General features: G+C 31.2%; 1 protein-coding gene across 1 annotated transcript; it reads left to right on the top strand.

Moving 5' to 3' along the window:
• The first annotated feature begins 12386 nt into the window (after nt 1-12386).
• Nucleotides 12387-17939, top strand: LOC107863992 (protein NLP7). Its single transcript, XM_016710228.2, has 5 exons — nt 12387-12939; nt 13797-14374; nt 15432-15479; nt 15574-16504; nt 16630-17939. The coding sequence occupies exons 1-5, from the start codon at nt 12606-12608 to the stop codon at nt 17754-17756; spliced, it is 3018 nt and encodes a 1005-aa protein (XP_016565714.2). The 5' UTR covers nt 12387-12605; the 3' UTR covers nt 17757-17939.
• Nucleotides 17940-20100: the final 2161 nt, after the last annotated feature.

Consider the following 20100-nt stretch of genomic DNA (forward strand, 5'->3'; position numbering starts at 1 on the left):
TAAAATTATAAGCTCAAACACATCTTATATATCTTGATTTTTCGAGTTTCATATCTATCTAAATTTATTAAGCATGTGAGTTTTCTATCTAAACTATCACCAACTATTTATCAAAATACCTCTACTATCAATCATTAATTTTTCTTCCTGAAATATCACCATCTTTTATGTATAAAACTCCAAAATAAAAAAATAAAAAAAATTAAATGCATTTTTATCATTAAATCTTTTAAAAAACATATATAGAATCCATTAGTTATTGTCATTGTTTCAACAGCTCAGCCGCCAACTCCACTTTGTCATAAGTTTCATGATTAACATAATTATAGAAAAATGAAGATTCATAATCAACCACCCCCTTCCAAATAAATATGTTTGACTATATAAAATTATATTCTGTCAAAAAAAAAAAAAAAAACAGCTTTCATAATAATAATAATAATGTACCAAGTGATGTGGTGACGCACTAATAAAAGTTTGAACCACTTCGATTAATTATTATAATTAACAGCCGACTTCTCTAAGATTGCTTAAACTTTTTTTTTTTAAGAATTAAATAGATCTTGAGGTAAATTTTTAGCAATATATAAATCCAGGGGTCGACATGGTAGTATGGTACAATATGTAATTTTGTTTTTTAAAAATATTATATCATTATCATCAAATTTATTTGGTATGGTTTGGTGTTTTTAATTCAATTTCGATATTCTGTGGTAAAGCACATTTGTAATAATAATTTGTTTAACTTCGATTTTCTACGTATAATGATATGATAGAGAATTATAATCTTGACTTTTTAAAAAATATCTCAATTTATGTCATATATACTAACACCTTAAACTGTTAAACAAGTAGAAATATTTAAAGAAAATACAAGCAATTTCGTTCATTGATCAATTACATAAATAGGGCATTTCAATCAAGATAGAGTACTTAAAATTCAAAGTTTAAATAATATAATTAGTTTAATTTTCTTATCGAATACCAACAGTTTTTGAAATGCTTTACCAAACGCCGTACAAAAACTTACCAAAAAAAAATAAAAATGGCATACAAAATATATCATAATACCAATATTGTAATATCAAAAAATTCAATTTCAATATGATAATTTGATATCTACCTATCATTGTTTATCCCATGTACCAAAATAAATGTGAGAAAATTACTCCAAATTAAAAATTAAACCACATCGCGATCATCCAGAAAAAAAATGATATCTTGTTATGGGAATTTATATTAGTAGTCAAGTTGATATATTAGTAGAATAATATAATACCTATAGATAAGCATGGATTCTCTAGACTTATTCAATTAAAATTGCAAAATATTAAAATGAACTAAGAGTTCCAAAATAAAGGGAAGAAAAAAATAAATTAAACAACATATTATTTAATTTGGGGATTTATTTTTTTTAAATAATATGTTTTCTTCAGGAAGAAGTCATAAGAGATTTTAAATTCTGATTTTGATTTCTCAAAGTTGTTGGATGCCAATTTGGCAACTATCAAATTTTGATTCTTTTATGGAAGATATTATTCTAACCCCTACTCCATGGTGGTCCAACAATTGTTGGAAGTACATAAAATAACATGAAATATATATTTAATTGATGATTTATTCGAAAGGTAAATTTTACAGAGTGGTGGTTAGATCGGTTTTGTTGTTTGAGGTGGAGTGTTAGCCTGTTAAGATGACCCACAGTCAGAAGATGAATTAAGGTGGCGGAGATGAGAATGCTTCGATGGATGTGTGGGTGTACTAGAAAAGATAGGATTAGAAATGAGGTTATTCGAGTTACGGTGGGAGTGGCTTCGGTGGAAGCCAAGATGAGGGAAGTGAGGTTGAGATGGTTCGGTCATGTGATGCGGAGGAGCACGAATGCCCCACTGCGGAGATGTGAGGGGTTCGCTAGGGATGGTTTCAAATGAGATAGAGGTAGACCGAAGAAATATTGGAGAGAGATGATTAGACATGACTTGGAGCGGCTTCAGCTTACCGAGGACATAGCCCTGGATAGGAAGTTGTGGAAGAGGCGAATTAGGGTAGAAGGTTAATTAGTCTGAGTTAGGATGTTGTTTGTTTTGGTGTATATATTTGGAGTATCTTGCTTTTGGTATTATTGAATGTGCTAATTTTAATTGTATGTTGTTCTATTTCTATTCTTTATCTTATTATAAATTGCTTTATTTTGAGCCGAGGATCTATCGGAAACAGCCTCTCAATCTCACAATTGAGGTAGTGATATGAGCTGCATACACTTATTCTCTCCAGGGCCCAGACCCTATATGGTGAAAATATACTGAATATGTTGTTGTTGTTGAGGATCTATTCGAAATATTTTCTTTCAGTTCTGTTTGTTGAATATATGGTTAACATTATTATATATAATAATTTTTGTGACATATAAAGAAGAGGAAACGAAATATAAAAGGTCAAATTGCTGTGCCCACTCACCCATTGTTCTTTACGTGTACCCTATATGTCTTTTTTGTGAAAAATTGACATTGCTTTAGCAACTTCTTAAATTTTGATCAAGTACTAATTACTTTTTATCATAACCTTATTAAATATTATTTAGCTGTAATCTTGCCGTGCCTACTTGTTAATTTATATTCATAGTGGAACTTGAAACATACCTTGATTAAGTATTATAAGTTATTTTATACATGAATCTATTTGGCATGAATTCAAATTAGTAACTTTCGATTATTTGGGGGGTAATTTGTTCATGTATGGTCTTATAACTTGTATCAAAGTTAATAAATTATTTCTCATAAGGAAAATAAAATTCAACTTTGCCCAAGAAACACCAAAGGTACTCTAACTTACTGAAGTATATATCAAAGAAAATGTCTTATTTGTTTGCTCCACTGTGATTTTTTTGGTTATACTTTGACAAAGTTGAGTGATTCTTTAGATAAAAAACGTTCTTTAATTACTATCATGAGAATGATTTTTCCTTTGCAAGTTGCATGAATTAATGCAAGCTAGCCTTTGCTTCAATCCATAAAATTAGTAGAAACGCGTTAGTGACGGAGTCCGAATTTCCATTAAAGTGGTTCAGAAATATATATATACGAACTAATTGAAGGGGTTCAACATTTATTATACTCGGTATATTCCCACCACGTGGGGTCTGGGGAGAGTAAGTGTTCGCAGTTCATACCATTACCTTAAATATGAAATAGAGAAGTTGTTTTCGATAGACCCCGACTCAAAATAAAGCAATATAAGATAAGATAAGAAATAGTAATAGAACAAGATACAATGCATAAACATATTTTTAATCATATAAAAATAGTATGATTTTTCATCGAAAAAGATTCGAATGAACCCCTTAAAGCAAAGATGGCTCCGCTACTTAGCTAATCCAAACACCCATTACTTTCAGCTTTTAATCCTTTTTTTCAAACTTTTTACTCCATAAAACTTTTGTTATCTCAAAGGATATACTATACAATGATACAGAGTTATGCTGAGAATCAAAACCTCCAATTTTTTTCTTGATTAATAAGCAAAAGCAAATAATATGAAGTACTATAAGATATATCAATAGTCAAAGGTCATTATTATTATAATATAATTGTGAATTTGATCCTAAGTTTATGACTATAGTACAAGTAAATCTAGAGACACATATTTTGTGGTCCCATTGTGTTTTTGGCATTAGCCTATATGTCTAACTTCCCAAAACAAGACAAAAGGTTGGTGGTAGGCCTCCTTTTTAGAAAGGTAATTTGGAAATGACGAAGTAGCAGCCCTAATTAATAAACTTGAAATTATGTCATGGCCAACTAATTTTTGTTGTACAATGTGCAAATTGCAATAACAACACACAAAGAAGAATAAGAAACAAAAAAAAGAAAAAAGAAATAACACTGTTATAAATGAAAAATAGCCTAGAGGCCACAATGAAGAACAGAATAATAAAGCATGAGTTGGATTTGGGGAAAGTAATTAAATACTCCCGCAGTTCGATCTTACTTGTTATATTTTGAGTGGATATATCTATCAAAAAAATAAATAATAACATGACTATTTTACCCTAGTACTCTTATTAAATGATGTTTATATTGTATCATGAAATTAATTTTAAGAAAAAATAATTAATGCTAAGGATAACATAGAAAAAGAGAAGTTGTCTTTTCTTGATATGTCAAAAATGACAAGTAAAAGTAGAAATCAAATTAGAAAATTAATGACAAGTAAAATCGAACACAACGAATATATGATTAGTATTAGAGGCAGAGCAACAATATTCAGTTATCATTGATCGACCATTATTTATTATTTTAATTTCCTTTTATGTAATTTATATTTCTACTTCTACTAAAATGGGTTTGACACATTATAATTTGCTAACTTAATTTGCAAATGTGTCATTATCCACCTTGAATTCATGGCTATGTTCATTCATAACAAAGAAAATGGCTAGCTCTTTTATCATTTTGAGTATTTTTTAATGGCCATTGAATAAACATAGTAATTAACTTAATTAATGTCACTATAATGCTCACAACACTTCCTTCTTTGTATGTATAAGAATTAGTTACTTTTAAAAAGCTTATGCTAATGAACTTTAATTTCATAATTATTAAGGCAATCTTCATTCACCTAATGAAAATGATGGCTTTCTCATCTGAATTTCACCAGTTGAATTTCAACTAATTAAATACCTTACTGGTGGAGAAGGGGAGGCTTTATCTGTAATGGCCACAACGTAATTATTACTGGAACTTAAATTTACGTGATCAATTAATTAATTGATTATCCTCCTAAATCTTAATTAATTGTTTATAATTTCAATGATATGAATATTTAAAGAAATAAACTTTTTAAAAGAAGAGACAGCTAGTCAACTAAGATTTGTGAGAGAAATTGTCTTTTACATCTTTTAATTGAGTTGCCATTGGAGAAATTAAAGAAGAAACTTTTTGAGGTGGTAAACTTACTGCAATTCTAGAAGTATCAAAGTTTATGTATAGTTTTTCTTTCTTTTTTATTTCATATTTCGTATTTTGATATTTATTTTAAAGTCTTGATTAATATGAATTCATTTCAACAAATTTTATTTTAAACGATAAAATACTCTTTATAAAGCAACTTCATACTGATGTGTGTTGAATTTATCACATATTCGATACCCCTATGTTCTCATGTTCTATACTGTCCAATTTCTACTTTATTTATGAAATTATATATTAAAGGCAACGTCGCGCATTAAAGCTCCCGTCAGGAATGACTCAATAAAATTGATGGCCTACAGCTAATTTTAATGAAAGACCTTCTTTATTTTGCTCAATTGTTTTAAAAAGAAAAATTAACCTATAAATTTATTATATATAAAAAAAAAAATTATTCTTTCTAATATAGAGATTTTGAGTTCGAGTCTCAAAATCAAATAAAAAAATTTTGAAAGCATTTTCCTCTTTAATTGGTTTTGTGCGTTTCAAAATCAAACCAATCAAAAAGTTATAAATATTGAATACCGAATAAAAAAATGAAAACTCCAATAGTTGGGGGCTAAAAGCCCTACTTGTTTTAGTTGCTTTATCTTGTGGCCGGCCTTGACTCCCGCTATACACGAAGCTCGAAAAAGGATCGAATTAAAATGATTTATTATACATAATCTTATTTTTATTTCTACAAGCTATAAAATTATTTTTACGACTTGAACTTGTGACCTCCTAATCACATAATCACTTGAATAAGTTACTACAATATAGAAGAGTGAGTGAGCAGTCAGCTCAAGCATGCAGCTGTCGGTTGTTATTCCTTCTTTGAAATGTTTGTTTGCATCGTGATTTTACTAGATTATCACTATAATAAACTTTTATTTATATCACATAAATTGAGATTAAAAAATACCGTATATATATCTAATTGTTACTATTATAAAAATCAAAAGATAAGAATGGTGAAGGACACAAGGCCACGTGGAAACTCATTAAGCCTCAGGTCTCAACAATTAAAATGTGTGCCCGTCACGCCAATCTTTACAAGAAAATGACTTCGCTACCAGACAGGGCAATTTTCGGTTCGCGATCAAATATTTATAGATATTTAATAAAAGGATGCAGAAGATGATGCGTATTATGATGTAGAATTAATAGGTAAATAGAGGGTTGTCATGTTTTTTTTTTTGAGGGTTTAAACTTATTGTTATTTATTATTTAGTATTAATTGTATTATAATAGATAGTCGCATCGTGTGTTATCGTATTTTTTGAGGATTTAGATTTATTGGTATTCATTATGGATTAGTCATATTATAGTAGATAGTCGTATTGTATCATCGTACTTTTTGAGAATTTAGATTTTGTTGGTATTTATTATGTATTAATCATATTATATATAGTAGGTAGTTGTATTGTGTCATCAGGTTTATTATTATTAATTTTTCGTGTACTAGTCGTATTATAATAGATAGTCGTATTGTGTCATCATGCTTTTTGAGGGTCTAGGCTTGTTCGTATTTATCGTGTATTGATCGTATTATAGTAGGTACATAGTTGTATTATGTCATTTATCATGATTTTTGAGGGTTTTGATTTGTTGGTATTTATTGTGTAATAGTCGTAGTACAGTAGGTAGTCGTATTGTGTCATCATGCTTTTCGAAAGTTTAAACTTGTTGGTATTTATTGTGTATTAATCGTATTATATAGTAGATAATTGTATTGTGACATCATCAGAGGCGGAGTCAGAATTTCAAGTAAGGGGTTCAATATTTAAAGAAAGTTAAGTCGAAGGGGATTCAACACTTACTATAACCACATAAAAAATAATTATAATCATGTATAAATAGTATATTTTTCGTCAAAGGGGATTCGGACGAACCCCTAAAGAGGGCTGGCTCCGCTGGACATCTTGCTTTTTGAGAGTTTAGACTTGTTGGTAATTATTGTGTATTAATTACATTATAATAGGTAGGGGTATTTTGCCATCATGCTTTTTGAGGGTTTAACTTTGATGGTATTTATGATGTATTAGTAGTATTATAATAGATAATCATATTGTGTCATCATGCTTTTTGAAGATTTTGATTGATATTTATTGTATATTAGTCGTATTATAGTAGATAATTGTATTGTGTTGTGCTTTTTGAGGGTTTGGGTTTGTTAATATATATTGTGTATTGGGGGGTTTACTCGATGCACACATCCGAAAGATGTAGTGGCTGCGGATTTTCTTGAAATTTTTAAATATATATATATATTTTGTGTATTAATCGTATTATAGTAGTGTCGTATTGTGTTTGATTATTGCACTATTTTGTTGTTGCTCTTATTCCTTTTGGTAGGTTTTGCACTGTTTTTCTTGTTAGCTACTTTGTTTTCTTTACGGTTTTCTTCTTCTTACTTGGATTTGGTACACATGAGTTAAAGGTCTTTCAGAGACGACATCGATCATTCTCTTAAAAGATAGTTATATGATTTGTGAATCTGCGTATGCTTTACTCTCCTCTAATTTTATTTGTGAAATTTTACTGAGTATATATGTTGTTATTTTCATATAATTAATTCTTTTATGTAGAAGAGAGTGTGACTTATATGAGATTTCAAAAAAAAAAAAAAAAAAAAAATTAATTGCAAAACCTTATACATATATAGACATTTGATATGTGTGACTCTTATGAATTAATACTACTAAGAATCTAATGTTTGAAAGGATAAGGGTGTCCATTCACAAGGATGGGGCTACATACACAAATAATAAGTTGTTTTTGTAGTGTTTCCAATTAAATTGACAAAAGAAGGGACCATTTATATATAGTTGAAGATGATGTAACCTCTTTTTCAAGTTTCAACATGATGGTGATTAACCCACACTCTTCCACAAATATATATTTTATTATAACAAAAAAATGTTTTTTATTTTTTAGACACCATGGGCATGTTTGTGTATTATATTAACTTCTTTTTATTCCTTTTTGTCTTTTTTTTCTCATTGCAATTACCATCAACAATTTATGTACCTAGTGGGTGAATTTTCATTTTATCTTTTATATATATTACTTAAATTATACCTATGATGTGTTGATTTCCAATTTTGCAAATCTTTTATGGGTAGATATATGTAGCAAAATATTAAGGAAAAGTCACTTTCTTTTACATGGATAATTATCTTTAGTGTGTGTTACATTGAGTTTATAACACAAATCTTATTTAATGTAATCTATCTATTTTATAATTTATGAAATATTATACTGAAGCGAAGTATCACTCTATGCACACTTCAAGGATTTTCTTGTCATCATAAAAAAAATAAAATGAACAAGAGTCAAGCTGTAGAATTAAGGATTAATGGTAGCTTAACAAACTTTAATCATCTCTTAATTTTTCTAATTATTAAAAGATAAATTCTTTCACCATCCATGGACCCATTACACTTAATTTAATATATACTTTCAAAAGATACACTTTATATAAGCAACCAATTAGCTTGATGAACCGATTCTAGTATTCTCTATTATTTTTTTATTTTTTTTAAAAAAAGAACTTTAGATATACATATATTTGTTCCACATGATTGAGGCAGGCACTTAATTAACATACATTTTTATTTGATCCATTATTATGATGATGTTTCAAGAAGGATACATTTTTGACTAATTTAACCTTGCTAAATACTATTTTGCAGTACCCAAAAACGATAATTAGTGGGTATTATCGTCATCTTGAATTAAAATAAGATGTATTAGAAGTTAATCATCATCCATTAATAATAAAGACAACTAAAGTAGGCTTAATCTTTGTTTATAAATCGGACAAATCATTTCCATAATCTAATATTAATTAGGGATCTACGACAGATTCCACTCGTAATTTCATTAATTTTCTCGTCACTTGCTATTTTAAAAATAAAGATTTAACATAGAAATAAAAAAAAATAAAAAAAGATTAGTCAATGTGTTTGGATTTTACTGATTCAATAACTTACGAAGCTCAATTACTTTCATCTAAGATGAAAACCAAAATAAAAGAGGAACTTTTATTTACTTGTATTTTTTAATTCAGACTATGTACATATAATAATATGCACTAAACAAGTTTAATTAATACATTTCGAATTCACCGAAACAAATAGTGTTGTAATAGAATATAATACTCAACTCAAAATCATAATATTCAAATTCTGGATCTGTTACTTATGTCCGTGATTAGATAATCAGAAAACGAATTAAAAATATATTTATTATGTATGGCCGTCCTTATTTATTTGCTGCAAAATGCATGTAAGAATACATGTTTTCCGAGGCAAGGCAACTAGGGCTGAGCTAGAAGGGTGGAAGTGGGTTTGAAAAATTATATTATATATATATAATAGATGATGAATCTCTTTATAAAAATCGACAGTATAAGTTTATTTTCTGTTGTCATTGATATTTTTATTTTTATTTTTGGCGTGTGAGTACCTTATAATTGGCCAAAATGAGCAATTGCTATTTGTGAAAAAAGGTGAATATATTGTTCCTATACACACATCTAATATTCAATATTGCTTTCATGTATTAATATTAATCATATACAATTAATTAACAAATTATTCAAATTTAAGTGAGAAGGAAGAATATGTTATTTAAAGACCAAAATGAATATGTAATCCAATGACAATCTATGATACCAAAAAAAAAGGTGAAAGAGAATTTCAACATATATATTTCATTCCATAAAGTGTGGGGAAAAAGAATAGGGAAAAGAGATGGAATATATTCTATGGCATGCAAAAGAGGAAAATTGAAAAAAAAAAAAAGAATTATCGATAATAAAAATATGTAGATAATTCTAGATAGTGTAAAATGTAGAATTATACTATCGTAGGACCTCCCCTTTGAATTTTATTTTTTTTAATTTTCATTCGATATTTGATATGCATTTTAGGATCCTAATTAATTCGATTTTGCATCACATAAATTGTTAAGGGAGAAACGTTCTTTATTATGACTTTTTCATTCTCTTATTAGACCCGAGACTTATAGTTAATTGTAAAACAATTCTATTCATAGTTTCATGTCACCATATTTTTCGATGGTTCTTTTATCTGTTTTATATCATCTATTTAAAGTTTTCCATTTATTTTGATCTAAGTTTTACAAAAATGTTATTGTTATTATTATTTGTTTCAGTTGTTAAAATTAAATTAAATATTATAATTAAAGTTTTAACCTACTATAATGATTTTCATTATTACTCTTTAAAAGAGATGTTTTACTTAAGTCAATTGCTTTCACATTTTATTAATTTTAATTTTAACAATTATATTTTTAATATCTACATGTTCTAACCTGAAATGTATAAAGAAAATTGTTAAGACAATTCAAACTTATTTAGCCCATCTTTTTAACAAAATTGAGAACTATAATTAGTAATATTTAAATTAGTTCAAATAATCAATCAAACGCACACCTCTAAAATTAGAAAGAAACACAACACTAAGTCAAAGTATTAATTATTTACTTAAAAAACTCATATTTTTTTTTTAGTAATATGCACTATAACATTTTGTGCATGTTGATTTTAGAGTAAATACGTAATTATCTTCCTCATCTTATCCGAGATTTGCAAAAAGATATCTAAACTTTAATTCGACCTATTACTTCACAATTCTTCTTTATTTCATTACAAACACACCATTTTAATCCTTTGCCTGTATACACGTGCCACAGGCGTGTGAAAGGGCTTGAGTTTGACTTTTTTGACCAATTAAAAATTGTCACGTGTAAAATAATTGATATATAATTTATATTATTTTATATATATATATATATATATTTATTTATTTATTTATTTTTTTTTAAAAATTATCCCTACCATCTCCCCCCCCCCCCTCTCCCTCTTTCTTCTTAACTCAATTCACCATTAAAGCTTCCATTAAAACTTTTTTTTTTCTTTTAAATCATTCATTAAAGCTCCATTTTACAATTAAATCATATCATTTAACTAACCACCATTTCTTTTCAACACCATTAAAGCTCTTTAACACAATATCACCATTAAAGCTTCTCCATTGAAGTTTTTTTTTTTTTAAAATCATATCACTAAAGCTCAATTTACAGTTAAATCATATCGTTTAATTATCTTTAAAACTCAATTCAATTATAAAACTTTCAATTCAATCATAAAACTATTTTTTGAATTGAAGTGATTTGAAAAAAAAAATGGACGAAAATACATGCTGACAGAGTGAGAGAGGTTGGGGGAGATGCTGATGGGGTGGGAGTGTTGGAATGGGGGTTGGGGGTGGAGGGGAGTTGCTAGATGAGGTGGGGTGGGGGAAGAGGAGGTGGGATAGGGTGTTAAATTAAATAAAAAGTAAAATTTTATTAAAAAAATATAAATTAAACGTATTTAACACGTGACAGCACTTGATTGGTGCGTGTGTTCACTCTCTTTGGTGTGACTGAGATTTAGCGAAAAATTGTGTGGTTGCAATGAATTAAGTAAGAGTGGTGGAGGTAATAGGTCGAATTTAAAGTTTAGATATCTTTTTACTAATCTCGAATAAGATCAGAGAGTAATTATGTATTCACTCTTGATTTTATTCAAGGCTATATATAGAAATTAGTGATTGAGACTGCAATAAAATAGATTTTTTAAGAATCTTTACTTATTTGCGTGAACTTTCCAACAACTAATCAAAGTTAGAACAGCAAGAAAGTTTAGTTTAAAGGAAACGGTGGATTCCTTTGTAGTAACTTATCAAAGCTAATCTCCTTTTATCGTTAATTAAAAGTATCGAGTTGAATATTTGAATTTTAAGTTTAGTATTCATGCACATTTAACAAACTTTTCAACATAATTATACTGTTTGAGTGATATTTATTGAATTAAACCGAATTTATATTCAGATTTTATATATATGATAAAAGTTTACACACATTCGGTATATATTTACATTAAGTCCATAAATACATGACACGTGCTTGCACATAATTTTTTATTACTAATTAACTAAAACTAAGTAGCATGCATTCTTACTTAATTTATTGCACATGCAGATCAGTGTTTAAGGTACATGTAGTAAACTTTTTTAGTAAAGGAATGTCAATTGACTACTTTTAATGCTAACTTTGTCTCTAAATTCTACTTGTTCAAAATAAGATTAGTCAACTCCATTATAAATCTGAATTAGTCAAATAAATGAATCTTGCTCCAATAAACATGAATTAATAAAAAGTAAAAATTTAAATATCATATTATTTTTGGTTCTTTTTGAAAAACTCTTTTTTTTTCGCTAGTTTACCACCTGAACGACCACTCTCGTCTAATATCACATTATTACAAACTAACTTATCACCCAAACAACCACTCTCGTTTAATATGACATTATTACAAAGTATATTATAGTAAGGTGGAAAGTGGTGTAGAGAATAATATATGCAATTGTTTTTATAATACTAAATGGATAGAACTTTAGTGCAAGTAGTAGCAATATATACAACTATTAGATTCCAATTCTCAATGGAATCACACTCCTCAATTTTACCATTACTTGCCATTATCGTCATCTTCTTCGTCATCTTTCTCTTTTCGCCACAAACACATAGCAATACTTTATATTATACATTTCTTCATCATTATCACTATACTATTTTTCCTTAATGTCGGAGCCGGAAGAAGAAATGAATCTCATTTTCCGTCCACCTCCGCCGACGGCGCAGCATCAGCCGCCGCACAATCAACGAGAGTCGTCGGCATCGTTGATGATGATGGATCTCGATTTAGATCTCGACTCTTCCTGGTCGTTCGATCAGATCTTCGCTGCTGCAGCAGCTTCGAATCCTATGTTCGCTGCAGCTGAACAACCTTCTTCTCCACTTTGGGCGTTTTCTGATGAAAATGAAGATAAACCGACTACTACTAACGGAAATGCTATCGCCGGAGCCGGCGTCGGCAGTTTACGGATTTCTAGCTACCCGAGATTTCTTACTACTTGTAAGCCTTGGATTTTGGCTTCTAATTCGTTTCCAATATTTTTGGAACTGTGTGTGAAGTTTAGTTGACTTTGCGAGAATTTAGGTCTAGTTTATTAGAATGAAATAGGATGAATATTAGAATACCATTACATAGTATTAAGCAATTTTTTAACCTCAATTCATATAAAAATGCAAGTTTTTTGGTTTAATTGTTAAAAAAAATGAGCTTTCTTTTGGCAATTCAATAATATTAGCTGAAGATTGCAAAGTAATTGGTTTCTGTACTAGAACATTGACATATCATGAGATTGAAATATGTGCTTTTCTTCTTTTGTCTAGTGCAAGTGCAAAAGATTATTTTTTTTTTCTTTTCGGGATAACTGTGGTGTCCGGGCTAGTTTTCTCGCACCTCGACTAACAGGTACTAGGTAACTTTGTGCTCTAAGGCTAGGACAGATGGGAAGAAGTCCCCTAGTGTTTTTGTACGTGCTGGGATTTGAACCTGAGAGACCATATAGGATTTGAACATTTTGTTGCTCCTTCTCTGGGGTTTTGCCCATTAACATTGACCTAAACTATGTTGCAGCTTCTTTTGTAATTTTTTCACCACTAAAGCCCATTTTTTAATGTTAATATGACTTGCAATAGGCTTTCTACAATTAGGTTATGTGGAACTAGCTGCACCTAGTGATTAATGTAAGCATCTTTAACTTATATCATGCAAACAAAGGTTATAGATTATTCATGTAATTGTCTCCAACTGTTTTTGGGATGAAGTTGTAGTTATTTTTTGTTTCTAAGTGAAGTTTAATTGATATCATTTGGGGGTTGAGACCAATGAAAGATTCATATGTTTTTTTATTGTGTTTGGAGCAGATATTAGTGAACATGAGGCTGCACCTGAAACTTTGTCTGTTACCGATGACAAGAAAAGAATCCCTCCACCAAATATGGGATTAAATCCTTTAGATTATCAGGATGGTTCTTGCATAATCAAGGAGAGGATGACACAGGCACTTCGAAACTTAAAGGAATCAACGGGAGAGCGTGTGTTAGCTCAGGTTTGGGCACCTGTTAAGAATGGGAGTCGTTATGTGCTTACAACTTCAGGACAACCCTTTGTTCTTGATCCAGACTGTAATGGGCTTCATCAATATCGAATGGTTTCTTTGATGTATATGTTTTCTGTGGATGGGGAGACTGATGGAGTTCTAGGACTCCCAGGCCGTGTGTACCGGAAAAAGTTGCCAGAATGGACTCCAAATGTGCAGTATTATTCCAGTAAAGAGTTCCCTCGTCTTAATCACGCCCTGCATTACAATGTTCGAGGAACTTTGGCATTACCAGTATTTGAACCATCTGGTCAGTCTTGTGTTGGTGTACTGGAGCTCATAATGACCTCCCAGAAAATCAACTATGCTCCTGAAGTTGATAAAGTATGCAAAGCACTCGAGGTTGGTTTTTATCATTTCTATTACATAGTTCTCTGACTAGTTTGAATATCTCTCACTGGCTTTCGATAGCTTGTTTGCTGCACCAATTCTGTGGTATCCAAATTGCTACAGTTATCTATTGATCTTATCTTACTCGCTAACGTCTGAGGTTATATTCATTGATCAAAGTGGTGGCAAATTTTCTAAATTTTCGGTAAGTGCTGCCATATTGCCACCCACCATTCTATTCTTCCTATGGAAATGCACTTTTTGGTTAAAGGAGAACATCTAAATTAAGCCGGTTTACTAGATATAGACTTAACTGAAGTATTTTATAGCTTGCTGTATCATCTTTTAGCAGTCAGTGAAAAATATCTTGTCTAAAATGTCATCAATCTGAAAGCTGAATGTGGTTGTTTTTGAAACTGTTTTCTTGCTTCTGATTGATGTGTATTGGTACCAAAATCTTAATTGGATGATCAACAAGCCCCTGTCTGAAGTTTTTGGAGAGTCTGAATGAATAACCAATGCCAATTTTAATCAAGTACATGACGTGATTTAGAACGAATATCTTGTCATCTGGAAGTTTCAACTATAAAGCTATGTCGGTATTTGTTGCTAGAAAAAGAATCCCAGACTGGGTGGGATGCTTCTATCTTGTGATGAGCAAACGTTAGGGAGCAACTGCTGAATGTTGCTAATTAGTGTATTAATAATTCTTTTTTGTTGATATTTTGCGACTCTGTTACATGTGGTCTGATGAACTGGAATTCTCCCTGTGTAAGATCACAACCGTCTTTTGCTTTTATATGTATGCAATGGATTGCTTGTGATTTGATATTTTTCTGGTTCATGAAGGTGCATTAGTGCATGTTCTCTTCGCTGCATGGGATATCAAATTATCAGCTCGTGTTGATTCAACTACTTTAATAAGTACTTGTGTAGTTACTAAGAAGTTTTTATCAGTAAGATGTGTCATCATATAAACCAAATGCATAACTTTTTCAATCCCTTTTTTCTAGATTGAAGTTGAGCTTTAAAAAATCAGTTTTGTTAAATTATTTCAGTTTTTCTGCAGGCAGTGAATCTGAAAAGTTCAGAGATATTGGACTACCCAAACCATCAGGTGAGAAGATAAAAGTTTCTGGACACATCTCATCTAAGCTGTTGTTGATTGTTGTCTGAATAAGTCTCTGTCGTTTGGCTATTCTATGAACCAGATCTGTAATGAAGGTCGGCAGAATGCATTGGTCGAAATCTTGGAGATATTAACAGCTGTATGTGAAACTTATAAATTGCCTTTGGCTCAGACGTGGGTTCCATGCAGGCATCGCAGTGTTCTGGCTGATGGCGGCGGGTTTAAAAAGAGCTGTAGTAGCTTTGATGGAAGCTGCATGGGACAAGTCTGTATGTCCACGACAGATGTGGCGTTTTATGTGGTTGATGCTCACATGTGGGGTTTCCGCGAGGCCTGTGCTGAGCATCACTTACAAAAGGGACAGGGAGTTGCTGGAAGGGCATATGCTTCTCAAAAGTCATGCTTTTGTGAAGATATCGGACAGTTTTGCAAAACGGAGTACCCCTTGGTGCACTATGCACGTTTGTTTGGGTTGTCCCGCTGTTTTGCAATCTGCTTACGGAGCACTCACACTGGCAATGATGATTATATTTTAGAGTTTTTTCTGCCACCAAATGATGGAGACTACACCGACCAGTTTGCTTTGCTGAACTCACTCTTATTGACGATGAAGCAGCACTTTAGGAGTCTTCGGGTTGCTTCTGGAGAGGAACTTGAGCATGACTGGGGATCAGTTGAGATTATCAAAGCATCCGCAGAAGAAAAACTTGGTTCGAGGTTTGAATCTGTGCCAACCACCAAGTCTCTTCCTCAGCCTGCTAGTGTAGCAAATGGAAGGACGCATCCTGATCTAATGGAAGAGCAGCAGTCACCTGTGGCATTGAATGGGGCAAAAGGTGCCGAGGGCGTAAATGGTACAGCTGAGGCCCATAATCATACTTCTTTCTCTGAGAATAAACCGACTGGTAAGAAATCAGAGAGAAAACGTGGAAAAGCCGAGAAAACAATAAGCTTAGAGGTTTTGCAACAGTATTTTGCTGGAAGTCTAAAGGATGCTGCGAAGAGTCTTGGTGGTATGCTATTCGAAATATTAGAAACTTCTTCCTTGCTATGTTTTGCTTACAATAAATGTCCATTGTTTCCTTTGCCAGTGTAATAGCTGATTTGATTATTCTTGTTAATGTTCACGCAATTACAGTTTGTCCAACTACAATGAAGCGCATTTGCAGGCAGCATGGAATCTCTAGATGGCCATCTCGCAAGATAAACAAGGTTAACCGGTCCCTTTCAAAGCTAAAACGTGTAATTGAATCTGTGCAAGGAGCTGATGGAACATTCAGTCTGACTTCACTTGCACCAAATTCACTTCCTGTTGCTGTTGGTTCTATTTCTTGGCCTGCAGGCATGACTGATTCGCCGTGTAAAGCTTCCGAGTACCATGAAGAGAAGAATGAGTTCTCCAACCATGGAACACCAGCAAGTCATGAAGAAGCTGAACCCTCAAATCAAATGCTGGGAAGCAGGATTATTGGGAACGAAGAGCTCTCTCCGAAGCAGAATGGTTTTGTGCGTGAAGGGTCACACAGATCCAGAACTGGGAGCTTCTCGAGAGAAGAGAGCACGGGGACACCTACCTCCCATGGATCATGCCAAGGGAGTCCTTGCGCTGCAAATGAGTCCTCCCCTCAGAATGAACTGGTCAATTCACCTACACAGGAGTCGGCCATGAAAGTGGAAGGCTCTTTGGAACCAGCTCGACAGGCCACAGGAGAAACGAATTTGTCCACCGCATTCCTAATGCCTGGGCTTTATATTCCAGAACACAACCAACAATCATTTAAGGGAATGCTAGTTGAGGATGCAGGCAGCTCACATGATCTGAGAAATCTTTGTCCGGCTGGAGATGTTATGTTTGACGAACGTGTCCCCGAACACAGCTGGACAAACCCACCATGTTCAAATGGAAGTGCTAAGGATCAGGTTCCTCTTCCTGCCGAGAAGATGCCACAGTTTTCTACCAGGCCCGAAGTAACATCCGTTACGATAAAAGCAACATATAGGGAAGACATCATAAGATTTCGTCTTTGTTTGAGTTCCGGTATATTTAAGTTGAAGGAGGAAGTAGCCAAGAGGCTAAAGTTAGAGGTGGGAACTTTCGATATCAAGTACCTAGATGATGACCACGAGTGGGTTTTAATCGCGTGTGATGCAGATCTACAAGAATGCGTCGATATCTCAAGATCATCAGGTAGCAATGTAGTAAGATTGTTAGTTCATGATATAATGCCCAATCTTGGAAGCTCCTGTGAGAGCTCTGGCGAATGATCAGAATTAGGTTGTAAATATATAAAAACTAGTAAAACCATTCTTGTAGTGCTAGGGTTTTTGTCCATGTGGAGTGTAGGTTTTGGTTATGTCAGGTCCTCTGTAATTGTAGAAAGTTTTCTTTTCAATTGTATTCATCTTGTAAGCCTAAGAAAATAAGTTTTTATGCTTTTGTTGGTGCAACTTCACCTCCTCTTTACCCTTACCCATAATTCCATTGTTCATTTTAGATATTTTGATATAGATACTTGTGGGATTTTATTGAGTATGTTGTACTGAAGAGATCGATTCTTGTAGCCGATCTCAAATTATTTTCAAGGAGAGGCACTCTCCGGATGTTCGAACTGAATGTCGGAAATAATCTCTTTATATTGTAAGATAGAGGTAAGATTACATATAAACTACCCATTCTTGTAACCAATCTCAAATTATTTTCAAGGAGAAGCACTCTCTGGTTGTTCGAACTGAATGTCGGAAATAATCTCCTTACATTGTAAGATAGAGGTAAGATTGCATATAAACTACCTATTCTTGTAGCCAATCTCAAATTATTTTCAAGGAGAAGCACTCTCTAGTTGTTTGAAGTAAATGTCGGAAATAATCTCTTCATATTGTAAGATAGGGGTAAGATAGCATATAAACTACCCTTACTCAAAGGGTGAGATTACACTATCTACATTGTTATTTTGGAACCATGAAGTACAGTTGGGAACAAAATGAGGATATGTTTCAATGAAAAGATCTGCCTTAAGACAACATAGAGTAAAAAAAAAGAGTTGATTGAAACTATAGGAATTGACAATTCAATGTAAAATCAACTTGGAAGAAAATTGAATTAATACGTGTCGGAAACTTAGTGAACCACACTAGTTTAGAACGTAGATATAAGGACCACGTCAAACATGGCAACTAAGTTTTATATTAACATTAATATATTATTATATTCACGGTTATAAATCTTTTGAAACTAGATATCTGAGGAATATGCTACTTTTCGAATATTATATATTATTTTTTATCTTAATTCATATATTATTAATAAAATATTTGAGGAAGTCAATTAAATTTATTATATACTATAATTTTAGATATTTTAAATTGTTAATTATATTATATTTTATACACTTTCAATATAATTTTTAAGTAATATTCTTTTATTCTAATTAATATGACATCGATAATTATTGTAATTTATAATATTTTTTTGACGTTGTAATTTATTATTTTAAACTGTTTGCTATTATAATTTATAATACCTTTCTTGTTCAAACTTTTGTGGTATTGATAGTGAATTTCGACTTTAAAAGTAATTTTATTTTTTAATTATTGTAATTTATACATATTTTTTTTATTTCAATTTAACTAACACTGATATAATTTCAACAGTAATCAAATATCACGATTGAAATAGCGAAATTGGCATGTTTTGAATGACTCATAATAATTAACTAAAAATGATATAATAACATTGCTATAAAAATACTTGTGAAATTTTTTTAAGTAAGCCTCACATAAGATGTCAAATTAATTTAAAACATCAATATTATCAATTTTTAAATATTTAAATGACTCATAATAATTAATTATAGGTGATATAATAAAATTACAGTTGAAGCAGCTGAAACAGCCATGTCATAAATATCTATTTTACTTTATAATATTTATTATATTTTTTATTAATATTATTAATATTTTAATAAATAAATATCATATAATAATTAATTAGGGGTGATATAGTAAAATCACAGAGCAAACAACATGCATGTCGAACCCATCTACCTGCTTCCAGCCGCCCACTCTCACTCTTATGTATAGTAAGAATATGTTATTTTTAGATATGTTTTCAATTGTGCTTTGAAATATTTTACTCGATCTAAGGGTTTATAAAAACAATCTCTCTATCTTCAGAGAATAAGAATAACATCTTCGTATACATCATTCTTTTCAAATCTCACTTGTGAAATTATATTTTAAATATGTCAAAATATATGTATGGTTATAACTTATAAATATTTGTCACCAAGAATAAATTATTGCAATTATTATTACGTACTATTATTTTTAGAAGATTGTATTGAAAGGGAAATTGGGTCACGTAAGCATGTTATTAGTACTTATATAGAGTCAATGACCTTTCCACTCCAATGAAAAAGAAAAAAGAACAGTAAGATGAATGATATGATTAACAATATTCCTTTCAATCACTCTTCGGAGATTTAAGTTACATATATCGACAGTGTAAAGAAATTTTACTCATGTGAATTTTAAGTTATATATCGTGTCTGTAAGACTTGTTTTTACTCTAGTAGTGCCATTTAACGAGTTATAGTAGGTTATTACTTTC

The sequence above is a fragment of the Capsicum annuum genome, chromosome 1 (genome assembly GCF_002878395.1).
Source record: "Capsicum annuum cultivar UCD-10X-F1 chromosome 1, UCD10Xv1.1, whole genome shotgun sequence".
Taxonomy (NCBI): Eukaryota; Viridiplantae; Streptophyta; class Magnoliopsida; order Solanales; family Solanaceae; genus Capsicum; species Capsicum annuum.

What these genes read in the sequence shown, in the direction of transcription:
- LOC107863992 (XM_016710228.2), top strand. Translation starts at nt 12,606, where the DNA reads ATGTCGGAGCCGGAAGAAGAAATGAATCTCATTTTCCGTCCACCTCCG. An exon ending in TGGACTACCCAAACCATCAG is followed by an intron (nt 15,480 to 15,573) that starts GTGAGAAGATAA and finishes TCTATGAACCAG; the next exon opens with ATCTGTAATGAAGGTCGGCA. An exon ending in TGCTGCGAAGAGTCTTGGTG is followed by an intron (nt 16,505 to 16,629) that starts GTATGCTATTCG and finishes ACGCAATTACAG; the next exon opens with TTTGTCCAACTACAATGAAG.